Source organism: Notolepis coatsorum (assembly GCF_963971535.1).
Source record: "Notolepis coatsorum genome assembly, chromosome: 6".
Classification (NCBI taxonomy): domain Eukaryota; kingdom Metazoa; phylum Chordata; class Actinopteri; order Aulopiformes; family Paralepididae; genus Notolepis; species Notolepis coatsorum.
This window is the reverse complement of record NC_140170.1, coordinates 31,760,564-31,784,465: the sequence shown is the minus strand read 5'-3', so window position 1 is coordinate 31,784,465 and position 23,902 is coordinate 31,760,564. Positions and strand designations below refer to the sequence as shown.

At 46.0% G+C, this 23,902-nt stretch overlaps 1 protein-coding gene across 1 annotated transcript in view; it reads right to left on the bottom strand.

Annotated features, from left to right (window-relative positions):
• The window catches only part of ric8a (RIC8 guanine nucleotide exchange factor A), a gene marked incomplete at both ends in the record, with an annotated part of 80,129 nt that overhangs the window by 23,167 nt on the left and 33,060 nt on the right, over positions 1-23,902 (bottom strand). The window contains 3 exons of the mRNA XM_084315518.1: positions 15,669-15,787; positions 16,054-16,264; positions 20,149-20,976. Coding sequence (XP_084171644.1) covers positions 15,669-15,787; positions 16,054-16,264; positions 20,149-20,976 — 1,158 coding nt within the window. The remainder of the gene's footprint in view (positions 1-15,668; positions 15,788-16,053; positions 16,265-20,148; positions 20,977-23,902) is intronic.

Here is a 23,902-nt window from a genome sequence, read left to right as displayed (position 1 = left end):
GCGGTATATCTGGTGTTGGCAAGTTCGACAGATGCGTATTCTGGGTTATGAAGACCTAATAATTTCTCAGAACCGGGCGCAATGATGTTGGTAATTTTTTGCATATCTGAACAGTGGAGGAGCTATGTATTTGCGCCGGGGAGGTGGGACAGGTCTCGCCGGGGGGGCTGGTACTCAAAGTGGCGCCCGGGCGAGGTGTGTTTCATCGGGACGTGGATGCAGTAGCTCAAACGCTGTTTGGATTATGTAATCAGATGTGGTAAAATGAGGGGGCGATCGGTATAAATCAGGGGGCTTGTTGTGGGTCGCAGGACAAAATCGAGTATGGGCAATGTATGAGCGATTAGGTACTACTTAGAAGTACGCAGGTTGTTACAATGTTGGTACGAAGGTAGCGGAGGAGGTTTCAATTCGACGAATCTGCGTTCTTGGTACTCAATATCGGCCGAACTAAATGGAGAATTATGCCTGATTTAAGGTGTTTTTCAAGTAGATTAAGTTGACGAAGGGCTGTCCCCATGTTGAGAATGTGGATTTCAGAGGCTCCAAAGTCGAGGGATCTTATTTAGTGCGTGACTGTCTGAGACATATTGCGAGACTCGATCGCTGTGATAGCTGGCGAACATATTAGTACTTTAATAACATGTTGATTCAACGCACGTGTTGTATTTTGAATGATAGGGGCGATTAAAATAAACTATTGTGCTTGGTCTCGTTTTTTATAAACACACAGAAGGTATTAAGAATTGTAAAGATACAATGTGAACTTGTAAAGGTGTATAATCAGATTATGAATGTGTGGCTAGTTAAATAAGTATGTATGTGTGGTTAAATAGAAGTGTATTGCATAACAAGAGAACTTATGGTTGTGTTATACGTTGATTAATAAAATATGAATTAAATCTGTACACTGGCGCTTATGTTGTGATTAAAAGCTATTTTTAACGTTATGCCAGCGTGGGCGCCACGTCCATTGTGCCACCGGACCCCGAGACTAACGTGTTGTTCGTGGTCCGCGTGCTCGTCAAAGCTCGTGAGCGGCGAAGCAGGGGCGCGTGCATACTCGTCGTGGCTCGTGCTACAGTGGGAGCGCGTTCTCGACAAAGACTCGTGTGCGGCAGGGCGCGTGCATGTCGTGGCGCGCAAGGCGGTGTGTGACTGAGCGGCTGAGCTGGTTACATACTGTATGGCTGGATGAATGAAACGATGTGATTAACTCGTCGGGGCTCGTTAAGATATTGGAAAATACTGCATGGTGTGGATGAGACGATGGTTCAGTGCAACTGAAATTGTCTATAAATATTGAATGAAATGTATGAGATGCAGTGTTGGCCGGTGTTGATACGAGTGATGTGTGTATGAGACGTTCGCGCATGCGCATTGATGAAATGGTTGGAGTGTGTGTGATGTGGATGGTGGATGGGAGGAAGGGAGTGAGATGTGGTTAAAAGTACACTAGGTGGTGCCAGAGTCTGGGCAAGGGGACCATTGTGGGGGAATTATATTGTCAGAGGCAATGTGGGTGGAACTGCGCTAGGGGGCGATAGAGGCAAAGTTAAGACTCTCGTCCAAAGCTAATATGGGAAGTTAAGCGGCTGCAGAGTGTGTCGCTCTTTTGGAAACCCCACAGTCTCTCTCTCTCCTTCCCTCCCTCTCTCCCTCTCTCTCCCGCTCTCCCTCTCACTCTCTCCTTCCCTCCCTCCCTCTCTCCCTCTCTCCTTCCCTATCTCTTTCCTTCCCTCCCTTCCTCTCTCCCTCCCTTTCTCTCTCCTTCCCTATCTCTTTCCTTCCCTCCCTCCCTCTCTCCCTCTCTCCCTCCCTCTCTCCCTCTCTCCCTCTCTCCTTCCCTCTCTCCCCTCCTCCCTCTCTCCCCTCCCTCTCTCCTTCCTTCCCTCCCTCTCCCTCTCTCTCCCTCTCACTCTCTCCTTCCCTCACTCCCTTCTCTCTCCTTCCCTTCCTCCCTCTCTCCCCTCCCTCTCTCCTTCCTTCCCTCCCTCTCCCTCTCTCTCCCTCTCCCTCTCTCCTTCCCTCACTCCCTTCTCTCTCCTTCCCTCCCTCCCTCTCTCCCTCCCTTTCTCTCTCCTTCCACACCTCCCTCTCTCCTTCCCTCTCTCCCTTCCTCCCTCTCTCCCCCTCTCTCCCTCCCTTTCTCTCCCTCTCTCCCTCCTTCTTTCCTTCCCTCCCTCCCTCTCTCCTTCCCTCTCTTCCCTCCTCTCTCTCTCCTCTCTCTCTCCCTCTCTCTCTCTCTTTCCCCCTCTCTCTCTCTCCCCACGGGAGGCATTTGGGCAGGTGCAATGTATGACGTAATGTATGATGTGATTTACGGTTAGGAACGGGTCCCGGTGTGGGACCACATGCCCTTCTGCTCTCTACCCCCCCCCCCCCCTCCATTGCGTCCTCTCTTTCTCCCACTTTCCCTTTGTCCCTTCTGCTCCCTTCTACCCCCCCCCTCCATTGCGTCCTCTCTTTCTCCCTCTTTCCCTTTTTCCCTTCTGCTCCCTTCTACCCCCCCCTCCATTGCTTTCTCTCTCTCTCCCTCTTTCCTCCCTCTTTCCCTTTCCTTTCTGCTCTCTCTCCCTTCCCTCTTCCCCCCCCCCTCTATTGCTTTCTCGCTCTCTCCCTCTTTCCTCCCTCTTTCCCTTTCCTTTCTGCTCTCTCTCTCCCTTCCCTCTTCCCCCCCCCCTCCGTTGCTTCCTCTCTCTCTCCCTTTTCCCTTATGCTCCCTTCTACTCCCCCTCCCCCCCTCCATTGCTTCCTCTCTCTCTCCCTTTTCCCTTCTGCTCCCTTCTACCCCCCCCCCTCCATTGCTCTCCCTTTTCCCTTCTGCTCCCTTCTACCCTCCCCCCTCCGTTGCTTTCTCTCTCTCTCCCTCTTTCCTCCCTCTTTCCCTTTCCTTTCTGCTCTCTCCCTTCTCTCTCCCCCCCCCCCTCCATTGCGTCCTCTCTTTCTCCCTCTTCCCCTTTTTCCCTTCTGCTCCCTTCTACCCCCCCCTCCATTGCTTTCTCTTTCTCTCCCTCTTTCCTCCCTCTTTCCCTTTCTTTTCTGCTCTCTCTCCCTTCTACCCCCCCCCTGCATTGCTTCCCTCTTTCCCTTCTACCCCCCCTCTCCATCCTTTACCTCACTCCCTGAACACTTCTCTCTCTCTCCCCCCTCTTCCTTCTTAAACCGGCCTAGAGTTACATGTTTTCCCACTGGCCCGGTCCTCTCTTGACCGGTCGGCGGTCTCGTCACAGCCTCTCTCTCCTGCCCACCAAGGGGTGCCGGTGTGTCCTGGTATTGTGTTTAGGTTGGGGTCTTCACGTCAGTGGACTGTGGAGTGTGTGGTTATAAAGCTATGTTGTTATTTGTGGGGATTGCAGGACATATTAGGACACGCGCCGGTGAAGGAGGAGCGAGGAGGAGGACGGAACACTCGACATGGTTCCTGGTTTGAGTGAAAATAGTAGGCGGGTGCTTCTGGGGTGTGCTGTGGCGATGGTTTGGTTGTGTGTGTTGGCCAGCGTGATACTGTATGGTCCATTTCAGCGGCCTGAACTGCCAGAGGTGGTGGTAGTGGGTAAACGGTCGCTGCCAGACCATCGCGGTAATCTTTTTTTAGGGATGGCAAAAACAGTGGCAAAAATGGCTAATAGATCAGATTGCTATGTGTGCGGCTTGTCCCCACAAGCGGCCGACGCGGGCCTTCCTCTGATTGCACACCCCATAACGAAGTGTCATGCCAACGTGTTAAGGGATTCGCCTGCCCCTCACCTGTGCGACGGGGTGGGACATGATAGAATTGAGAAGTATTTGGGCCGGGGGTCAGGTGGAAATAAATTTGTAGGGTATGGAGCACTGAGAGACAGTAGCCCCATTCCGGTAGCGTATAGGGCGGCTGGGTTTGAGATGTGCGTGGAGGGGAAATCCGATGGTAAAAGCGTGGGGTATTTGGACGGCTGCTTGGGAGATAGTGGGGTCTGGGGTAAGGATTCAGAGGCACTGGCCCCTAGTGGGGCGTTTTGGATTTGTGGTGAGTTTGCGTACGCCGCGTTACCAATTAACTGGAGGGGAAAGTGTGCGTTGGGGTATTTAGTACCGGCTATGAGGGTATCAGACGTTTTGCCAGCGCTTCCCAAGACAAGGAGAAGGAGGGATGCGGACCACTTTTTCAGGGTGGCGTTTCCCTGGTATGGGGCGTATGCAAACATGGAAGAACTGGACCATTTAGCTAGGGTATTTGAAGATATGGCAGTTACGACGGCGAGGGGCTTGAGCCTGGAGGCTCAGGAGCTACGGTCCTTACGACTGATGGAGCTACAAACGAGAACAGCTATGGACTTCCTGTTGGCGAGTTCAGGAGGCACGTGTGCATTAATTGGTCAGGAATGCTGCACATTTGTCCCAGCAAATGATGAAGGTGGCTTACCAGCGGTTATAGAGCATTTAAGGAACATTACTAGAGATATGCAGGTCCCGCGGGAGGACTCGTGGGAGGACTGGGGTCATGATCAACTGGGCTATATAGGATGGTCTGTTGTTAAATATCTGCTGTGTGCTGTGGTAATGTTTGCGGTTGTAGTTGTTTGTGTGAATGTGATCAAAGTATGTGTTACGTATGTGTTCAGGACTCTCGGCGCGGCTGGTTCTGCGACTGAGAAGCCACACTGCTCGGCTGCACCTGCGTATACTATGATGATAGTGAGGGATGGCGCGCAGGGTGGGTGTGGGCGTTCCGTTAAAGCTGAGATGCCCGGCATACGCGCTGGCAACTATTCTCTGATCTGGGTGGTGGACATTCTGGATTGGGGAGTGGGGGGGCCGGGGCGTGCGTAAGGGTGTGGGGCGGGGGACGTGCCTGGACGGACGTACATTACCGTTGGCTGGATGAATGTGTATGCAATGTTGTTTTTTCCATAGTAGGTACGTGTGACGTGACTGTGTAATGTGGAGCTGTGTGCCCGGAGTTCGGTGTTGGGTCTGGTCGGCTGTGCATGGCCGTCCGGCAGGGCACTGGACTCTGGGGATGTTAGCCTGAAGGACAGGATAGGTTGCTGGGATGCTGACTGCTTTGTACCTGTGGTGAGGTGTGTTCAAACCGCTGTGGAGGGTCTGTTATGGTCTCTTCAGAAAACAGGGTTGACACCTCGCGGCGTGCGTGGCGCGGTGTCCGAAGCATTCTTTAGATTATCTCTGGGGGACACGAGTCTGGGTGACAAGTGTCCCCTGGGGGGAGTGGTACTGAATAATGGAAAAGAATGTGAATGAATGGATGTAACTATACTAATCAAGATGTTTTTGTTTTCCGAGGAATATCAGAATTGGAGTGGAATCAAGCGGAAATAAAGGAGAGCCGAAATTCGACAAAAAATAGGAACCCAGTGTGTTGACGGAGATCGAACGAGAAGAAAAACAGGGAGTAGAAACTGGCGATATCACACACATGTATCAATTACAAATGTCTCGTGTTTAAGAGTGTATGAAGAAAGTAAAAAGATACTCATACAGTGAATGAAAAGAACCTCTCAGGAATTTGATTATATAGACAGAGTAAAGTACAAGTCCAGTTGATAAATTAACAAGAACTGTTGTCATTGTGTGCTCTGATCTCCAGCAGTTCGATTGGACACGCGGAACACCACAAATCAGGTAAGAATAGGAATTTCAGGCGAAAAAGGGACAGAAGAGAATAGGAAGGGCCCACAGTGCCACTATTGGTTGTCCGAGTAGGAGTAAGTCACAAAGAGCATTTAGGGACACCTACATTTAGATAGGGATTACAGAAGATACTTTTCTGCCTGTTGCCATTGTTACAAGATAAAAAAGATAAGGGAAACTTTAGGAAAATGGGGAGAAAGAGCGCATATAAGAAAATGAAAGCCGCAACCCAATCAGATAAGTCGACCCTAATTGGATGGATGGAAGAGAGTCCAGTACAGATTATTGCAGACGAACACGACCATACAAAAGGTAACGAATATTACTTGGAAAAAGCAATTTATGTATCAAAAAGATGGAATGAAAGATGGAAAAAGCTTGCGAAACGTTGGCCTGTCGAAGGTTCTTTTGATTTGGAGCTAATAGCTAACATACGAATGCTAATTAAGACATATGAATACCACGGGGACAAGGTGACAAGGGCAAAGACATTTTTGCAAGAAACAACCATGATAGAATCTTATGCACGGGAAGCCGAGAGGAGAGATAGTGAAAGGAAGGCCATTGCAAATGTCAATGATGCGGACAAACCAGTAGAGGAGGTAGTCCCGGTCACCATAACTCCCCTGGCCCCTAAAACAACACCTGTCATCGCCCAAAGTGCAGTTCAGTTAGCCTCACCCACCCCAGCCTCCTATCTTATTGCTCAACAGGAAAGAATTGAGGGAGCTTTAGCACCCCCACCATATGCCAGTAGGAATGGGGAACCAATATACCCCATCCTACCTGTATTAGAGATGAGTAGCCCTTATCAGTTGACAGATGATCTGGGGAACAGAGAGACGGGACAAGCAAAGACATCAATTCACCTGATAGCTAGGCTACCAGACAGTCCAACCCAGGCTCGTTCAGAAAGAGAATATGTGGCCGCACCGCGTCAAAGGGAAAGGACGGAATATGTGTCGGATCGAGCCAGGTTGATCCAAGAAGCTGAAAGGGATGGACAGAAAAGCTATGAGATACTGCTAAAGCAGAAAGATTGGGCAAGGATAAAGGCAAGCCACGGCCACACCCCAGATTTGTCTGACCGCCAGAGTGAGTACTACAATGATGATAAGATGGGAGATGATAAAGATAAGAGACGGTCTGGTGGGGATAGGCGAGGCGCTTGTGGGTTTGGACAATGACCATGCAGCCGTAATAGTGCGGTTGGCGGGCCATGATAGTACAGACTCTCAAAGAGAGGGGGAGTATGAAGAGATCATCAAGATGAAGGAAAACATTGAGGATAAACGAAACGCCCTGCGAGGTAAAAGAGCGGAGCAGAAAAAGGCCCTCAAGAAAGTAGAGGATGTTGTAACTAATAGAGTAGCGACCAGATCACATACGAGGGATAAGCAACCTCATACCCATGCCCCTGTCCACATGGCTCCTATAATAGTAAGAGGACAGGACATGGAATATCACCCCTGGAAGGCATCCGACATGACGCAGGTGTCTGAGAAATTGCCGCCCCTCCAGAATGGGGCCAATCTGTGGATTGCCAAACTGGAGGAATTGATGGTCGGACAAGAACTGGCGATGGGGGATGTAAAGAAACTATTGACAACCATGATGGGAAAAGACGGCATGGAAAGGATACTGGAGATGGCTGCCATGCAGGGCCATGTGGGGACTGGAGCGCATGATGCGGACCTGTTCGGACGATACAGGGGAGTAGTGTGGCTGGCCCTCCGAGAAACCTATCCGACGAGACTGCACCCAGACCAAATTCCGATTGGTACTCTGGGGGAAGCCCACCCCAGGCTGTACGTACGACAAGCCTATGCCGCATGGAAGAATACAACTGGTCGCGATGTAGAACTTAACCCCATGCATGAAGCCACGTTAAGAGCCAAGATTGAAGCCGGCCTCCCCATAGAGGTAAGGCAGAAATTGGCCGAGGTGGTGTCTTTGTCAAGTATGGAAGTGAGCTATTATATTGATCAAGTGGCCCATCACGTGGAACTGTATCGGAAAAGAGAGCAAAACAAAAAGGAGAAGGATCTGGAACAACAACGTAGGATCCTGTATCAACAGACAACTGATGCAGGAAAGGTAGTGGAATATCTTCAAGCCTTAGTCCAGGCCCCACAACCAAGAGGTGGGACGGGCAACGAAGGGGAACAACATGAACAGAGACAGGCTCAAGCGGGAACACAAGGGGGTCCTGCGCCGGAACAACAACAAAGACCAAGGGGAGCACCCTGGTTGCAGTCACGAGGACAAGGTGGAGGCAGAAGAGGGGGCGCGAATGGATACAGAAGTCGGCGGGTTGAGTGCTGGACGTGCAGGGAGATTGGACATATTTCACGGGAATGTGAACAGGGCTACCAAGCCAGAGGGGGAGGCACTCGGGGGGGGAACAGGGGAGGAAATTGGCAAAGCCAAGGCCCACCCCGAGGTCAATACCCTAGTGAGAACAATGGCCCGGTGAATCCATCAAGAGGGCCAGATGAATCGCTCTGAAGAGGCCCAGAGAGTCCAATGGGGAGGTGTCAGCTGTCAGTGTCGTCTTTAAGGGAGGAGCCTATTGTGTGCGTAGCGGTGAATGACAAATCTGTCGAGATGATGGCAGACACCGGTGCGGCCTACACGGTAGTACAACCCCAAGACGCGACGCACCTAACCATGTCCGGTCGATACGTACGGACAATTGGATTTGAGGGATTAAAACAGCTGACGCCGGTTACCGATCCTGTGACTCTGAGATATCGAGGCAGGGAAGCGACTCTCCCTGTGCTGGTCTCGGAAAGCACACCCATTAACTTACTTGGCCGAGATGGGCTGGGGTTACTGGGGATGGACATTAAATGTACTGCGGAGGGTTGCGTGATAGCTGAACGAGAAGATCAGTACTATCAGATGGTACAAAGAATCGACAGCCGACCACCAGAGATCTATTGTCTTCATTCAACATAAATGCAAACCGTTCACCATTAGGGCCTGATTTGAGAGGATGAATACAGGATTTGAATATTGGCCAACATTTTGAAATACATATGGTGCAAGATTAGATTTGTTGATTGAAGGCACAAGTCAAAGAAGCATAGTGGGTCTAATTATGATGCATATGCCTGTGTATAAGCAGTTTGTTATTAAAATGACAAAAAAAAGGTATTAAACCCAGCTAGGACAGATTCTCTCTGCTACTGATTGGAATTTCCTGTCTCATATTTAGTTTAATTTGTTGCATTGATTTGTTCCATAAATGCAAACCGTTCACCATTAGGGACTGATTTGAGAGGATGAATACAGGATTTGAATATTGGCCAAACATTTTGAAATGCATATGGTGCAAGATGAGATTTGTTGATTGAAGGCACAAGTTAAAGAAGCATAGTGGGTCTAATTGTGATGCATATGCCTGTGTATAAGCAGTTTGTTATTAAAATGACAAAAAAAAGGTATTAAACCCAGCTAGGACAGATTCTCTCTGCTACTGATTGGAATTTCCTGTCTCATATTTAGTTTAATTTGTTGCATTGATTTGTTCCATAAATGCAAACCGTTCACCATTAGGGACTGATTTGAGAGGATGAATACAGGATTTGAATATTGGCCAAACATTTTGAAATGCATATGGTGCAAGATGAGATTTGTTGATTGAAGGCACAAGTTAAAGAAGCATAGTGGGTCTAATTGTGATGCATATGCCTGTGTATAAGCAGTTTGTTATTAAAATGACAAAAAAAAGGTATTAAACCCAGCTAGGACAGATTCTCTCTGCTACTGATTGGAATTTCCTGTCTCATATTTAGTTTAATTTGTTGCATTGATTTGTTCCATAAATGCAAACCGTTCACCATTAGGGCCTGATTTGAGAGGATGAATACAGCATTTGAATATTGGCCAAACATTTTGAAATGCATATGGTGCAAGATGAGATTTGTTGATTGAAGGCACAAGTCAAAGAAGCATAGTGGGTCTAATTGTGATGCATATGCCTGTGTATAAGCAGTTTGTTATTAAAATGAAAAAAAAAAGTATTTTATGGTATCTTATTAGGAGGGGGTCCGCGAATTTCATCAGAGATGTTTGGGGGTCCCTGGGGGGAAAAAGGTTGGGAACCACTGGTCTAGGGGGACTGGACCAAGAGTTGCTTGGTCCAGCCTTGCAATGGGAGAAATGTATCACTGCCAATATGCCTGAAGCAAGTGATCCAAAGACACCATATCATTGCACTCTGCAGTATCATAAAGATGCAGACTCGTCACAGGCTAAGGAGTGGCTGAGTGTGCAACCAGACAAAGTACAGCTTAATGCTACCAATATCATATTGGGGCCGCAGGGAGCAGCGCTACGTATTGCACGGAGCGACTATCTGCATAAAGAACACGGGATTACGGACAGTGTTCCCCATGTGACTTTGAAGGTAACCAGCTCGTGCGATCAACAGCACATCGGCGAAATGATGAAAAAAGCAGAAGGGATTGAATTTGAACAGATGAAAGAAAACAAACTGATCTGGATAAGCCCCGATAAAAGGTTTATTAAGATCATGGTCCAAGGCACAGGGATGGGTCGCCCCCAAACTGTGCAATTATCCCAAGAGACAATGGGAGAAGTCCCTAATGCATCTAGCCTCCAAGAGGACATGATGAAGGCGGTGCCTGAGACGCTGTGGGCAAAAAACAGCACTGACATTGGATTAATCAAGTCCGCTCAACCTGTGAAGGTGGAGCTTAGACCTGGGGCCACCCTGCCTTGGAAAAATCAGTATCCATTGAAGGAGAAAGCGGTGGCTGGAATCGAGCCACAAATCAAAGGACTTTTAGCAGCAGGAGTCCTACGGAAAACAACTGCTCCCCATAGCAACACGCCGTTGCTACCCGTGGAGAAACCTGATACAGGCGTGCGCGGTGTTGGCCCAGAACACAGGGGTGGGGGCGTGACCTCAGCCGATGGTGTACTACTCAATTGCCTACTCGGAAGTAGAGATGGGGATGGCTCCATGCTACCGAGAAATGGCTGGAGTATATACAATGTACGAGAAAGCCGCAAGTATTATGATGGGATATCCAGTGGATATCATGGTGAGGCATGACTTAAAGAGTCTGTTGGAGTCCGGTAAATATGCACTAACGATGCCTCACATTAAACATTACTACAGGCTTTTGGAACAGGAAGACGTGACGCTGGTCAGGTGTTCCATAACGAACCCGGCAGCCGACATCCCTACGCCTGAGGATGGAGAACCCCACGACTGTGTAGTCGAAGCCGAGAGGTACTCTAAACTCAGAGCAGACTTGCAGGCGTTTCCATTTAGCAGTCCAGATCTGGAACTATGGACTGACGGCTCTTGCTATCGAGTTGGCGAGGGACTAAAAGCAGGCTACTCCGTGATAAGGTCACAGGGCGAAGGGTTTGTGGTGGAAAAGGCCGAAGCATTATCACAACCCTGTTCAGCCCAGTTAGCAGAATTGGTTGCACTGACGGAAGCATGTAACATGGCAGAGGGCAGAACTGTAAATATTCATACCGACTCGGCCTACGCACATGGAACAGCGTTCTTATTTGGCACAGTGTGGAAAGGGAGAGGTTTTAAGAAAGCTGATGGAAGCGCCATTAAAACATTGTAGTCAGATTAAACGTTTGTTAGAAGCGATTATGAAACCAAAGCAGATTGCGATAATCAAGTGTGCTGCTCACCAGTCAGACGAGTCCAAAATAACTCGAGGGAACAAAAGAGCAGATGAAGCTGCCAAGGAAGTGACAGGTGCCGACAGGGCAGGTAAGGTTTTGGTTATCACACACGGAGTTGAGTTAGAGGACAAGATAACCTACAAGGATGTTTTGACTTTCCAGGAGGAGGCTAGTCAGGTAGAACGGAACCTCTGGATAACCAGGGGAGCTTGTCAGGATGATTCAGGTTTGTGGCGCGACATCAGTGGATTTGTGGTGGCTCCTGCTGGCCTGGTCGGACTGCTGATCCACACGGCTCACGACTTTTGCCATGCGCATCGGGGAGAGGTAAGGAGAAAAATCTGAGAATATGGCTTTTGGGCGCCAGATTTAAACAGTCAAATTGATCATGTGATAAAGAGATGTGTAGTATGTTTGAAAAACAATATACGTAAGGGGATTAGTGTGTCACCAGGACATATCCCCACGCCCAATGGCCCAATGCGAGACCTTGTAATTGATTACATTGACATGATTAAACCAATTAATCAGAAGAGATATATTCTTGTCGTTGTCTGTCGTTTTTCAAGGTGGGTGGAGGCGTGCGCCACCCGGCACAAGGATGCAGCATCAGTGGCCAAGTTCTTGTGCCAAGAGGTAAGTCCGCGATTTGGGCTAATGGACAGAATCTCAAGCGATAATGGCAAGGAATTCGTTGACAAGACTGTACGTTTAATACTCCAACATTTAGGCATAAAACAGCGATTGGGGGCTGTTTATCATCCGCAGAGCCAGGGGTTGGTGGAACGCATGAACGGGACACTAAAAAACAAGTTGGTAAAGATCTGTCAACACACAGGCTTGAATTGGCTAAACGCTCTCCCTTTAGCGTTAATGGCATGCCGGTCAAGCGAAATTCGCGGACTGCGTTTGACACCGCACAAAATGATGTTAGGTCGCTGCATGGTAGTACCAGGTTTGCGCGCGACAGGCAAAGGTCCAAGTTTGGACATCCTGGACAACGATATGCGTGAGTACGTAAAATACATGTCAAAGATACACAAAAATATTCTGGATCATGTCTCCAGTAGACAGGAGCATGAAACCGGGGAGGAGGTGAATAGGCAGACTACACCTCAAATCATGCAGGGCGACTACGTTTATGTTAAAGTATTTAGACGTAAGTGGTTTGGCGCGAGACGGGAAGGGCCATACAAAGTCGTCCGAGCCACCGAGAGGGCTTTACAGATTCAAGGATCACCGATGGGGTTCCACATTTCTCATTGTGTAAAATCAATAGATACGGGCCAAGAATGGGAACCTAAACCACGGGACCTTGACGATGAAACCGGGGCGTCGCAACCGTTACACGAAGGCGAAGCGGAAGCGGCGGACGATGAAATCGGGGTGGCGCAAACCCCAAACGAAGGGGAAGATGCGAATGATTATGGCGAGCCAGACCGAGGGGACCACGATTGGCCACTTGTAGAGGATGAGGGGTTTTTACAGGAGCCAGACAGAGGAGAGGATTATGAATTGGAACATAATAATTTCTTCTCTGTGGATTTGGAGGGTGTACCAGAAGGACCGGAGGAACCAGTGCTTAGCACAAGCCCGGAACGAGATACTCGACCACAACGAGTCATTAAGAAACCTCAAAGGTACACATAGGCGAAAGAAGGGATAGAGTAACTGATAGGCCATGGAGAGAGCGTGTATATATTTTTAGATTTTTCATTATTGAGCTCTCTCCTTTTTAGAAATGTTTAGAAAATGAATGCAATGTAATAATCTTTTCTTTCAGAGTGGTTCGCACAAAATAGACATGTTTGGTTAAGAAACACATAAGTATAGTCTAAACCTGGTAATTGGTACGATGCCCTTTTTGTATAAAGGGACGGACCTAGATGGAAGTGAAATTGGAATAACTGATACATTGTGTATAATCTGCAAATAACTGGAAATTGTTAAACGGTGTGAGTGAATTGAGAACTGTGTAAACATCAACTGATTCATAGTTGTTCATTTGGTAAGGGAGCTAATGTGGGTGTTGAAAGCAATTGATACTAACAAATATGAAATATGAGCTAGAAGGATGCTGGAAATATTTGGTTCTTGGGTGATTTGGCTAAACAGTAAAAAGGTTAAGGTATTTGTAACAGTTTGGTTGAAAAAAGACTAACAAGTATATTGGGGATCATTAATCCCCAAACCGGGGAAACTGTAGTAGTTTTCCAAACAACTGTTTAAAAATGTACTGTGCACACGGACTCAGAATGGCAAATTTGACGGAGATGAATTGCAACATTACATTCATAGCTAACTCAAAGAAACTGTCCTTATTTGAACTCCTGGAGAGGGGGCAAATGAGAATAGCAGCTGAGTGAATTACCACATACTGACATTCCTACAATAGACGGCTGTTTAGAACCCCCAAGATCAAATAGACTTCTTGGAACCAAGATTTAGAGATAAGGCTGATTGTGAAGAGGAGCCAGACAGTTGGTCTCAAACTATAAATAAGATCAGAGGAAAGCCTTGTGTTTAGGGGAGGGTGGAGACACGGAGGTGTTTTACACCGGGCCCCTAACAACAAAGCAAAACGGAACTAGCGCTGATTAGAAGCCACCCTTTTAGAAACCGTTGGCAGCTGTTGAATACCCCAAATTTTAGAAACTGCTAGAAACAATCCTAATAAGGAATTCCGGCCTGTCGCTATTCAATGGTGAAGGTAGCCTATGAACAGACAGGGCTACTGGTCTTCCAATAAGGGAGCTCGGTAACGCTCAGAACGACCCGCCCCCATGACGTAATGTTGGGGGCGGAGACCTAGACTTTAAGATGGTGTGCTCTGAGGGAGAGCGACGGAACCCCACGAACGACAAGGAGCAAACAACATCCATTCCACATTCTTCTCCCCCTACTGACCGGGAGGACCGCGTCGACGCATTGAGACGAATACCATCGAACCATCGAAGAAGGAGCCGAGAAGAGATAGATGCTTTTTAGTTAAAGTGAACTTTAGTCTGATTTCTGATGACCCTCGGCATAGAGAGTGCATCCATCAGGAGTCATTGCATTGTTCTTTCAAATCTTTTGTTTGTAATTGACTTTGGATCCCATTAAAACCGGATTCTTACATTAATCTTCTCGATGACTCTTTCTTCAAACGCCGCCTCTCTGTTGACGCCGCCGTTTTTATAGTACTTCAAGGGCGTTTAAGGTTTAACACAACGCAGAGCAGATAGAGGTTTAGTTTCTGATTAAATCAGAACATTTATGCCCAAATAGTACTACATTAGTCTCACCATGTGGTCGTGTAGCAGGATGTTAGTTAGTCTCACCATGTGGTCGTGTAGCAGGATGTTAGTTAGTCTCACCATGTGGTCGTGTAGCAGGATGTTAGTTAGTCTCACCATGTGGTCGTGTAGCAGGATGTTAGTTAGTCTCACCATGTGGTCGTGTAGCAGGATGTTAGTTAGTCTCACCATGTGGTCGTGTAGCAGGATGTTAGTTAGTCTCACCGGAGCCATGTGGTTGTGTAGCAGGATGTTAGTTAGTCTCACCATGTGGTCGTGTAGCAGGATGTTAGTTAGTCTCACCGGAGCCATGTGGTCGTGTAGCAGGATGTTAGTTAGTCTCACCATGTGGTCGTGTAGCAGGATGTTAGTTAGTCTCACCATGTGGTCGTGTAGCAGGATGTTAGTTAGTCTCACCATGTGGTCGTGTAGCAGGATGTTAGTTAGTCTCACCATGTGGTCGTGTAGCAGGATGTTAGTTAGTCTCACCATGTGGTCGTGTAGCAGGATGTTAGTTAGTCTCACCATGTGGTCGTGTAGCAGGATGTTAGTTAGTCTCACCATGTGGTCGTGTAGCAGGATGTTAGTTAGTCTCACCATGTGGTCGTGTAGCAGGATGTTAGTTAGTCTCACCATGTGGTTGTGCAGCAGGATGTTAGTTAGTCTCACCATGTGGTCGTGTAGCAGGATGTTAGTTAGTCTCACCATGTGGTCGTGTAGCAGGATGTTAGTTAGTCTCACCATGTGGTCGTGTAGCAGGATGTTAGTTAGTCTCACCATGTGGTCGTGTAGCAGGATGTTAGTTAGTCTCACCATGTGGTCGTGTAGCAGGATGTTAGTTAGTCTCACCATGTGGTCGTGTAGCAGGATGTTAGTTAGTCTCACCATGTGGTCGTGTAGCAGGATGTTAGTTAGTCTCACCATTTGGTCGTGTAGCAGGATGTTAGTTAGTCTCACCGGAGCCATGTGGTCGTGTAGCAGGATGTTAGTTAGTCTCACCATGTGGTCATGTAGCAGGATGTTAGTTAGTCTCACCATGTGGTCGTGTAGCAGGATGTTAGTTAGTCTCACCGGGGCCATGTCGTTGTGCAGCAGGATGTTACAGAGAGACTTCAGCGCCTCCACGATCACCTCCAGGTCAGGAGTCCCCTCCATCAGCCCCTCTCCTCCGTCCTCCCCTTCACATTCCCCTAGGAGCAGAACATAAGGAAGGGTCAGACTGCCAGGAGCACAAAACAAGGAGCGGTCACAACCTATGGATGGACACCATGTTGCTGTTTCTTCTCTAGAAGAGGTGTTGTCTGTAAACATCCCATAGTGGGATGGCCAACACCCTAAACATGAGCTGACATAGACCAGTTTCTTAGCAACGGCCAATGAGCACAACTGTGGAACCAACATGGCTGCCATGGACAACTGCCAAGGCATCTGACCATACTGAGCCTTTTTAATTTACCTTGCCCCTCCCCTGGCTTGCTGCTGGGGGCTGTAGTGGTAACCACGGTGATGCCAGCATAGCGGGCGAGGGTGGCGACGGCAGAACAGGTGATGAAAGGTGCCAGGAAGTCTTTGTCTCGAGTCAGGATGCGAACGGTTTCTAGACAGGCCAACTGGCAAGATGGCTGCAGGTCCCTGCTCAGATAACCCATTACCAGCTCTCCTAGATGCTGAGAAAAATACAACAGGCTTTAGTTTACAATAGCCGATAATCCATTTCCCCAATGATAAATCCCTATACAAGAACAACCAGTGACGTCAGACTACACCTCCCTATACAGAGAGAGAAAGAAAATCATTTAAAATTATGTTTTGGTTTGATTTATGATGATAAGATGCTTATGATACAATCATTCTAATGATTACGTGTGTAATATATATATATTCTTTACACTAATGGCAAGTTACACAAATGTAAACAAATCCAAAACTGCATAGTGCACTTATTTTCTGGAGATTTGTCAGATAGATTACTTTAGGCATAATAAAGCATGTTGAGTAACTTTGGTTATAGAGAGATATTATTTTGTTCAAATTAAAATAATATCTTGAGGCTGCGGGCAGAGTGTCCTCTTTTTTGGAAATCACAATATGGTCATCCTAACAAAGGTATTCACTAAATGGATCACCATTCAATTTTATTGAAGACTCCTGTGATTCATAAGATAACTTATGATTACTTTCTTCAGATGCATTTTTCTATGTATTTTTTAATATGTGTTAACATGATTAATGTAAATAAATCATGTGGTTAACTTATGGTTGCCAGCCCTAGTTAAAAAAGAACAGCAAGTTTTAGTTTAATTTACTCTAGGTCTGTATAGTTCAGTTAGGGGTTGTTTAATTTACTCTATCTGTAGAGTTCAGTTAGGGGTTGTTTCATTTACTCTAGGTCTGTATAGTTCAGTTAGGGGTTGTTTAATTTACTCTAGGTCTGTATAGTTCAGTTAGGGGTTGTTTAATTTACTCTAGGTCTGTAGAGTTCAGTTAGGGGTTGTTTAATTTACTCTAGGTCTGTATAGTTCAGTTAGGGGTTGTTTAATTTACTCTATCTGTAGAGTTCAGTTAGGGGTTGTTTAATTTACTCTAGGTCTGTAGAGTTCAGTTAGGGGTTGTTTAATTTACTCTAGGTCTGTATAGTTCAGTTAGGGGTTGTTTAATTTACTCTAGGTCTGTAGAGTTCAGTTAGGGGTTGTTTAATTTACTCTAGGTCTGTATAGTTCAGTTAAGGGTTGTTTAATTTACTCTAGGTCTGTATAGTTCAGTTAGGGGTTGTTTAATTTACTCTATCTGTATAGTTCAGTTAGGGGTTGTTTAATTTACTCTGTATAGTTCAGTTAGGGGTTGTTTAATTTACTCCATCTGTATAGTTCAGTTAGGGGTTGTTTAATTTACTGGTCAGGTGGTCAGCCTACAGGCTTAAAAAGTGAACGTTTATTAGACGTCGTATAGCAGTTGAAATGACGTTGAAACAACATTGAAATAGCGGCTAGGTGTTATCTCTAGACCAGGGGTTCCCAACATTTTCAGGCCGCGACCCCTGAAATAACGGTGTCAGAGAGCCCCCACTATTATACTATATACTATATATTTTTTTTTATGTATGGTTGAAACATGCAAATGTTCAAACACACACGCACTAATAAGCATTGGAGGCTTTTAACCAGGGCCGGACTGGGGAAATCATTCAGGCCAGGAAATATATATATATGAATTTCCCCAAGGGGATCAATAAAGGAATATCTTATCTTATCTTATATCAGGCCACCTTTTAAGCAGGGTCTGGGGGTTTCCCACCAGGAATTTCTTTGTTACAAAGACTTAATTTCCTGCATTCTGGTGCAGGCATTTTTGAATTTGTACCCTTTAAATGCCAGTGTGTGTCACTGTCATGGCATCACAAATGTAAGAATATTTCGGAATTATATGAAATGCATAAGGATATACGGTGATTTTTGTTTGTGGCGACTTCAATATTGATTTGATGAAATCTAATGAACATACTAAAAAACTAAGGAATTTGTTGATAATATGTTTAGTTTGAGTTTCTATCCCTTAATTGTAAAACCTAGCAGAATAACAAAGGACAGTGCAACACTGATCGACAATATATTTACAAATGTAATGGATGATAATATAATAAAGGGACTATTAGTGACTGATGTAAGTGATCATTTGCCTGTCTTTGCTGTGTTTGAAATGAAGAATAAATTAAAATGAAGAACAAATAGGCATTCACACAATTTGGTTAGACAAAAATCACCAGAAGCAACACTGGCTCTGAAGGCAGACCTTTTGAGTCATGATTGGCAGGAGGTTTATGTAGAGGATACCAATGAAGCTACAATGCATTTGTGGGTAAATGTTTGTCATATTGAAGGAGTGCAGACAAAATCCTAAAAAGAGGGTGACACCATGGCTAACCAAGGGTCTGGAAAAGGGAATTGATCAAACATCGAACAAAGGATAAGGAGGACAAGTACAAAAACTATAAAAACAGATTGACATATATTATGAGATCACAAAAAAATACTACTATAATCATTTGTTGCAAATGGATAAAAATAATATTAAGGCTACTTGGGGTGTGCTTAATGACAAGATTAAAAAGTCCAGTAAAAAGGACTTTCCAATATACTTATATGTGTATATAAGTAGGCCCTAATTTGGCTAAGGAAATGGACCTCCCTACGGAGGGTGAAACTTATTCTGACTCACCATCAAACAGCAACTCAATGTTCCTTGGTGGTGTTTGTGAGAGTGATGTGCTAGAAGTGGTTAGAAAGTTTAAGAAAAAGAAATCCACTGATAGTAATACTATTGACATGTCAACTATAAAATAAGTCTTTATAATAATAATAATAATAATAATAAATTGGATTTTAAGAGAGAAGCGCCTTTCTCAGACTCAAGGACACTGTACAAGGAAAAGGTCGAAAAATAAAAAATGTGAAAAAATAAAAGATACAAATAAAAATGATGAATATATGTGTATAGTAACAACAGGAAAAAACAAATAAGATAAAAAAAGGAAGCAAGGTGCTGTCCAATTTGATGAAGCGGTTGAAATTAACAAACAAAAAAAACAAACAAACAACAAAACAAAACAACAGGATCTGTGGCTTAAAAGAAAAGACCCAGGGGTGGGCTACTTGGGAGCGGGGCCGTGTTGCGTGAAGGCAAGTGTGAACAGGTGGGTTTTTAGCTTGGTTTTGAAGAGGTTGATGGTGTCAGAGCCTCGGATGAGGGGGGAGAGGGAGTTCCACAGTCTGGGGGCAGCTACAGCGAAAGCTCGGTCTCCCAGTGTGGAACGCCTGGTGCGGGGTACGGTGAGGAGGTCGGAGTTGGAGGAGCAGAGGCCTCGTGCTGGAGTGTAGGGGTGGAGTAGGTTGGTCAGGTAGGAAGGGATCAACCCGTGCAGGGATTTGTAGGTGAGGAGGAGGATCTTGTAGGGGATTCGGTAGTTGATGGGGAGCCAGTGAAGTTTTTGCAGGGTGGGGGTGATGTGCTGCCAGGGTTTGGTGCGCGTGAGGACCCTCGCAGCAGAGTTTTGGACGTACTGTAAGCGATCCAGAACCTTCTTGGAAGCACCAAGAAGGATTCCGTTACAGTAGTCAAGGCGGGAAGTGATGAAGACATGAATGAGTGTTTCCGCTGAGGTGTCGGAGAGTGAGGGACGGAGGCGGGAGATGGTTCTGAGGTGGAAGAAGGCGGATCTGGTGACAGACTTGACGTGAGGGTGAAATGAGAGGGTTGAGTCCAGTATTACGCCCAGGTTCCTTACCTCCGTGGAGGGGCAGATGGAGTAGCCATCCACGGAGAGAACAAGGTGGTCGATCTTTTGGAGGAGGGCTGGGGAGGCTACAACTATTAATTCGGTCTTCTTGCTGTTGAGTTGAAGGAAGTTGGTGGTCATCCATGTTTTTATGTCCTGGAGGCAGGCAGTGAGGGAGAGGGGAGGGAGGGGAGCCGAGGGTTTGGTGTGGAGGTAAAGCTGTGGTAAAGGGGTACCAGTGATGCCAAGGACACTTTCCAGGCGGTCTAGGAGGATTGCGTGTGAGATGGTGTCGAAAGCAGCTGAGAGGTCCAGGAGGATGAGGATGTTGATGTTGCCAGCATCAGCAGCCATGAGGAGGTCATGTGTTACCTTGATCAGGGCGGTCTCGGTGCTGTGTTTAGCCCTGAACCCAGACTGGAGTGGTTCGAACAGGTCATGGTGGGCCATGTGACTCTGTAGCTGGGCGGCTACTGCGCGTTCGAGGACCTTGCTGAGGAAGGGGAGGTTGGAAATGGGGCGGAAGTTGTTGAGGTTATCGGGGTCCAGACCGGGTTTTTTGAGAATTGGGGTAACTGCTGCCACCTTCAAGTCAGCAGGGATGGAGCCAGTGGACAGGGATGAGTTGATGATGTCTACCATGAGAGGACAGAGGGCGGGCAGGCCAGCCTTCACCAAGGTGGTGGGCATGGGGTCCAGAGAGCAGGTGGAGGATTTAGAGCCCGACACCAGCTTCATAATGGAGTCGGTGTCCACCAGGGAGAAGGATGAAAAGGAGTAGGTGGGATGGGACAGAGGGTCATGTTTAACAACCGGAGGTGTGGGGGACACAGGAGTAGACTGGAGCTGCTGGTAGATGGCATCGATCTTGGTTTGGAAGAATTCCGTGAATCTGTTGCAGAGATCAGAGGAGGTGGTCTGGGGGGGGTTGTCGGGGGGCTTGAGGAGTTTGGTGATGGTGGAGAAGAGGGCTTTGGAATTCCCTTGGCATTTGGAGATGACATCAGAGTAGAAGGGGGACTTGGTTTGGGTGAGGGCGAGTCTGTAGGAGATGATGTGGTCAGAGTAGGCCTGGGCATGGACAGCGAGGCCTGTTTTCCTGCAGGACTGTGTCCTCAAACCATTCACTTAAATATGTAACAAATCCTTAGGGATGTCCGATATTATCGGCCGATATTGCCATTAAAATGTGATATCGAAAATTATCGGAATCGGTTTAAATTTTATTTAACCTTTATTTACCCAGGCAAGCAAGTAAGAACACATTCTGATTTTTTTATTGTCAAAAGTATGCATAATGTTGTGTTAATTCCATGACAAGAGATATGTAATGTTAATTACCTGAAATTATTCCGTTTTTGGGGGGGGGGGGGGCCCTGCATATATCGGTATCGGTTGATATCGGTATCGGAAATGAAGAGTTGGACAATATCGGTATAGGTAAAAAAGCCAATATCGAGCATCCCTATTTTTAACTGGTATTTTTCCTGATTAAATGAAAATGGCCAAGGTGGTTCCAATCTTTAAAAGTGGTAACATACATACTATATCAAATTATAGCCCTTTATTACATGGCGTTTTCACATTCGCCGAAATGCTTGCTTGTGATTGGTCAATAGCCCCCCGACAGCGGTCATTATTTTTCAATAATGACCGCTGTGGGACAATAATGACCGCAGTGCGCAGCTGTTCGCAATCAAGCCCACTGACACACACTGTTTCAGTGCAATTAGACACTGCCGGTGTTCTGCTGCCGGCGATGACAGGGGGCGGAGCGACGAGCGGAGCCAGAACGCAGCCAGAACCAGTGTTGCGAGTCGATGTAAAATGAATTAGGTATATTGTTAGTAAGTTAGCCATGTAATAAGCGGGATAATGTATAGCTATACTCGGTCATTGTCGCAAAATAATTGACCTTCACTGACGTTTAAAACACCTCGCCGAAGCGGCTCGGTATTTTAAACTCTGTGTCGGTCAATTATTTTGCGACAATGACCTCGTAGCTATACATTATCCCTTACATATCATTGCTACCTACATTTTAAAAGATACTTGAAAAAATTATTTGTAAATAGACTTGATGGCTTTATTGAAAAATATGGATTATTGAGTGACCATCAATATGGTTTTAATATGGAGCAATAGATCAACATCCTTAGCAGTGATAGATTTTGTGGAAAATATATCAACAGCAATCAATGAAAAACAACCCTCAATAGGTGTAGGCCTATTTATTGACTTACGTAAAGCATTTTACACAATTGATCATTCCCTGCTTTTACAAAAAATGGAACGGTATGGAATAAGAGGTGTCACTCATCATTGGTTAAGAAGTTATTTAAATAATAGGTTTCAATATGTAAACATTAATAATACAGAATCACATCTTAACGCAGGAGATGCTGGGTTCGAGCCCAGCTCTCTGCGTTGCTACCGGCTTGGCTGGTCGTTCATACAAATACAATTGGCAGTGTTAGGGGGTGGGAAAGCCGGTGGGTGGGGATCGGACGTTGTGGACAGCGACTACTACAGGTCGGTTGGTGCGCCTGTACAGCAGAATCAGGAAAGTATCGGGGGCAGCGTGAGCCTCCCACGCGTTACTCCTCGCCGCTGAGAGATTGCGCTGTTCAGGTGAAAAGATGCGACGGCTGCCTCCTCGTGTACCGGAGGGGACACATGATGCAAGGCTTGGTCCTCACTGCAGCCGACCAGTGGGAAGCATGGTCTAGCAACGTTCGAGACAGGGGAGGGAAGAATTGGATAATACGAAATTGGGATGGGAGAAAAATGGGGAGAAAAAGTAGATAAAAAAAAGAAGAAGAAGAGTAACTTGTGGTGTTCCACAGGGTTCCGTATTGGGACCCAAGTTATTTATACTTATAATAATAATAATAATAATAATAATATAATAATAATAATAATAATATTTAAATTATATTTTTACAGTATCGAATATTTTGAAAATTGTTACGTTTGCTGATGATACTAATTTACTTTGATCAGGGGAGGACATAAAATAATTATTGAAAACAGTAGAAAGGGAATTGATCAAATTAAAGAAATGGTTTGATAGGAATAAGTTGTCTCTTAACACTTTCAGTGCCCAGCAGGGGGCGCACATTTAGTGCTTGAATGCCCACCATCCACTGCAATGTTAGCATTAATATCGCCTAATCTATGTTTTAAATTATGGCTATGTGTCTAATCTGCCCGTCGCATTATCAATGACCCATTTCCAGTCAACATTGTCGAAGTGGATTGTTTTTTTATTGGTTCATTTCCGTTTTATAGCATTTTGAAAAGCCATCGTTTTCACGAAAAAAAATAAAGATTCCATGATAATGTAATGTAATATTCTAGAACGTTGTAATTTTTTGGCCTATTTATGAATCGTTTTCAAATAAACGCTAGATTATCGATAGTATATGTGTACGTGTGCACGCTGGTGCCGCACGCTGAAAATCGATTCTCTCAGTTCCTGATCGCTCTTACAGTCAAACAGCCATATCACATTATGAAAATGGGTCTGATTATCCTAAGACTGGTAAAATAGATTCCTTGCCTGAGATCAGATGGTATCCAAATGGATTATTCCAATTCCTGATCGCCATTCCAAAAATCTATCCTTTTATTGATCCCACACGTATACTGTAAAACATGTTACACGCTGTGCTGAGGGTCCAGAATGAAGCTGATCGGCTCCGGTTACATGCGTGAGAAGTAAAATGTGGATTCCGGGTTTTTTTTTCTCATGCATTTTCATTGAGTCCAATCCAAAAGGGTGAATTACCATCTGGGAGACGATAGGGGGAGCTTTTTTCACATCTGAGCGCCTGGGGTGGCTGATTTACCAACGGTAGACTCGGTTGATGAAATATGAATTCAGATCGCTAATAAAAAAATAAAACGAGAAAAAACGAATATTCTCGTGATGGGCATTCAACCCGCGGGCTGATAACCCAAAATATCTCGTGATGGGCATTCAAAGTGTTAATGAAAACAAAACAAAATGTATGGTATTTGGTGGTGTTCC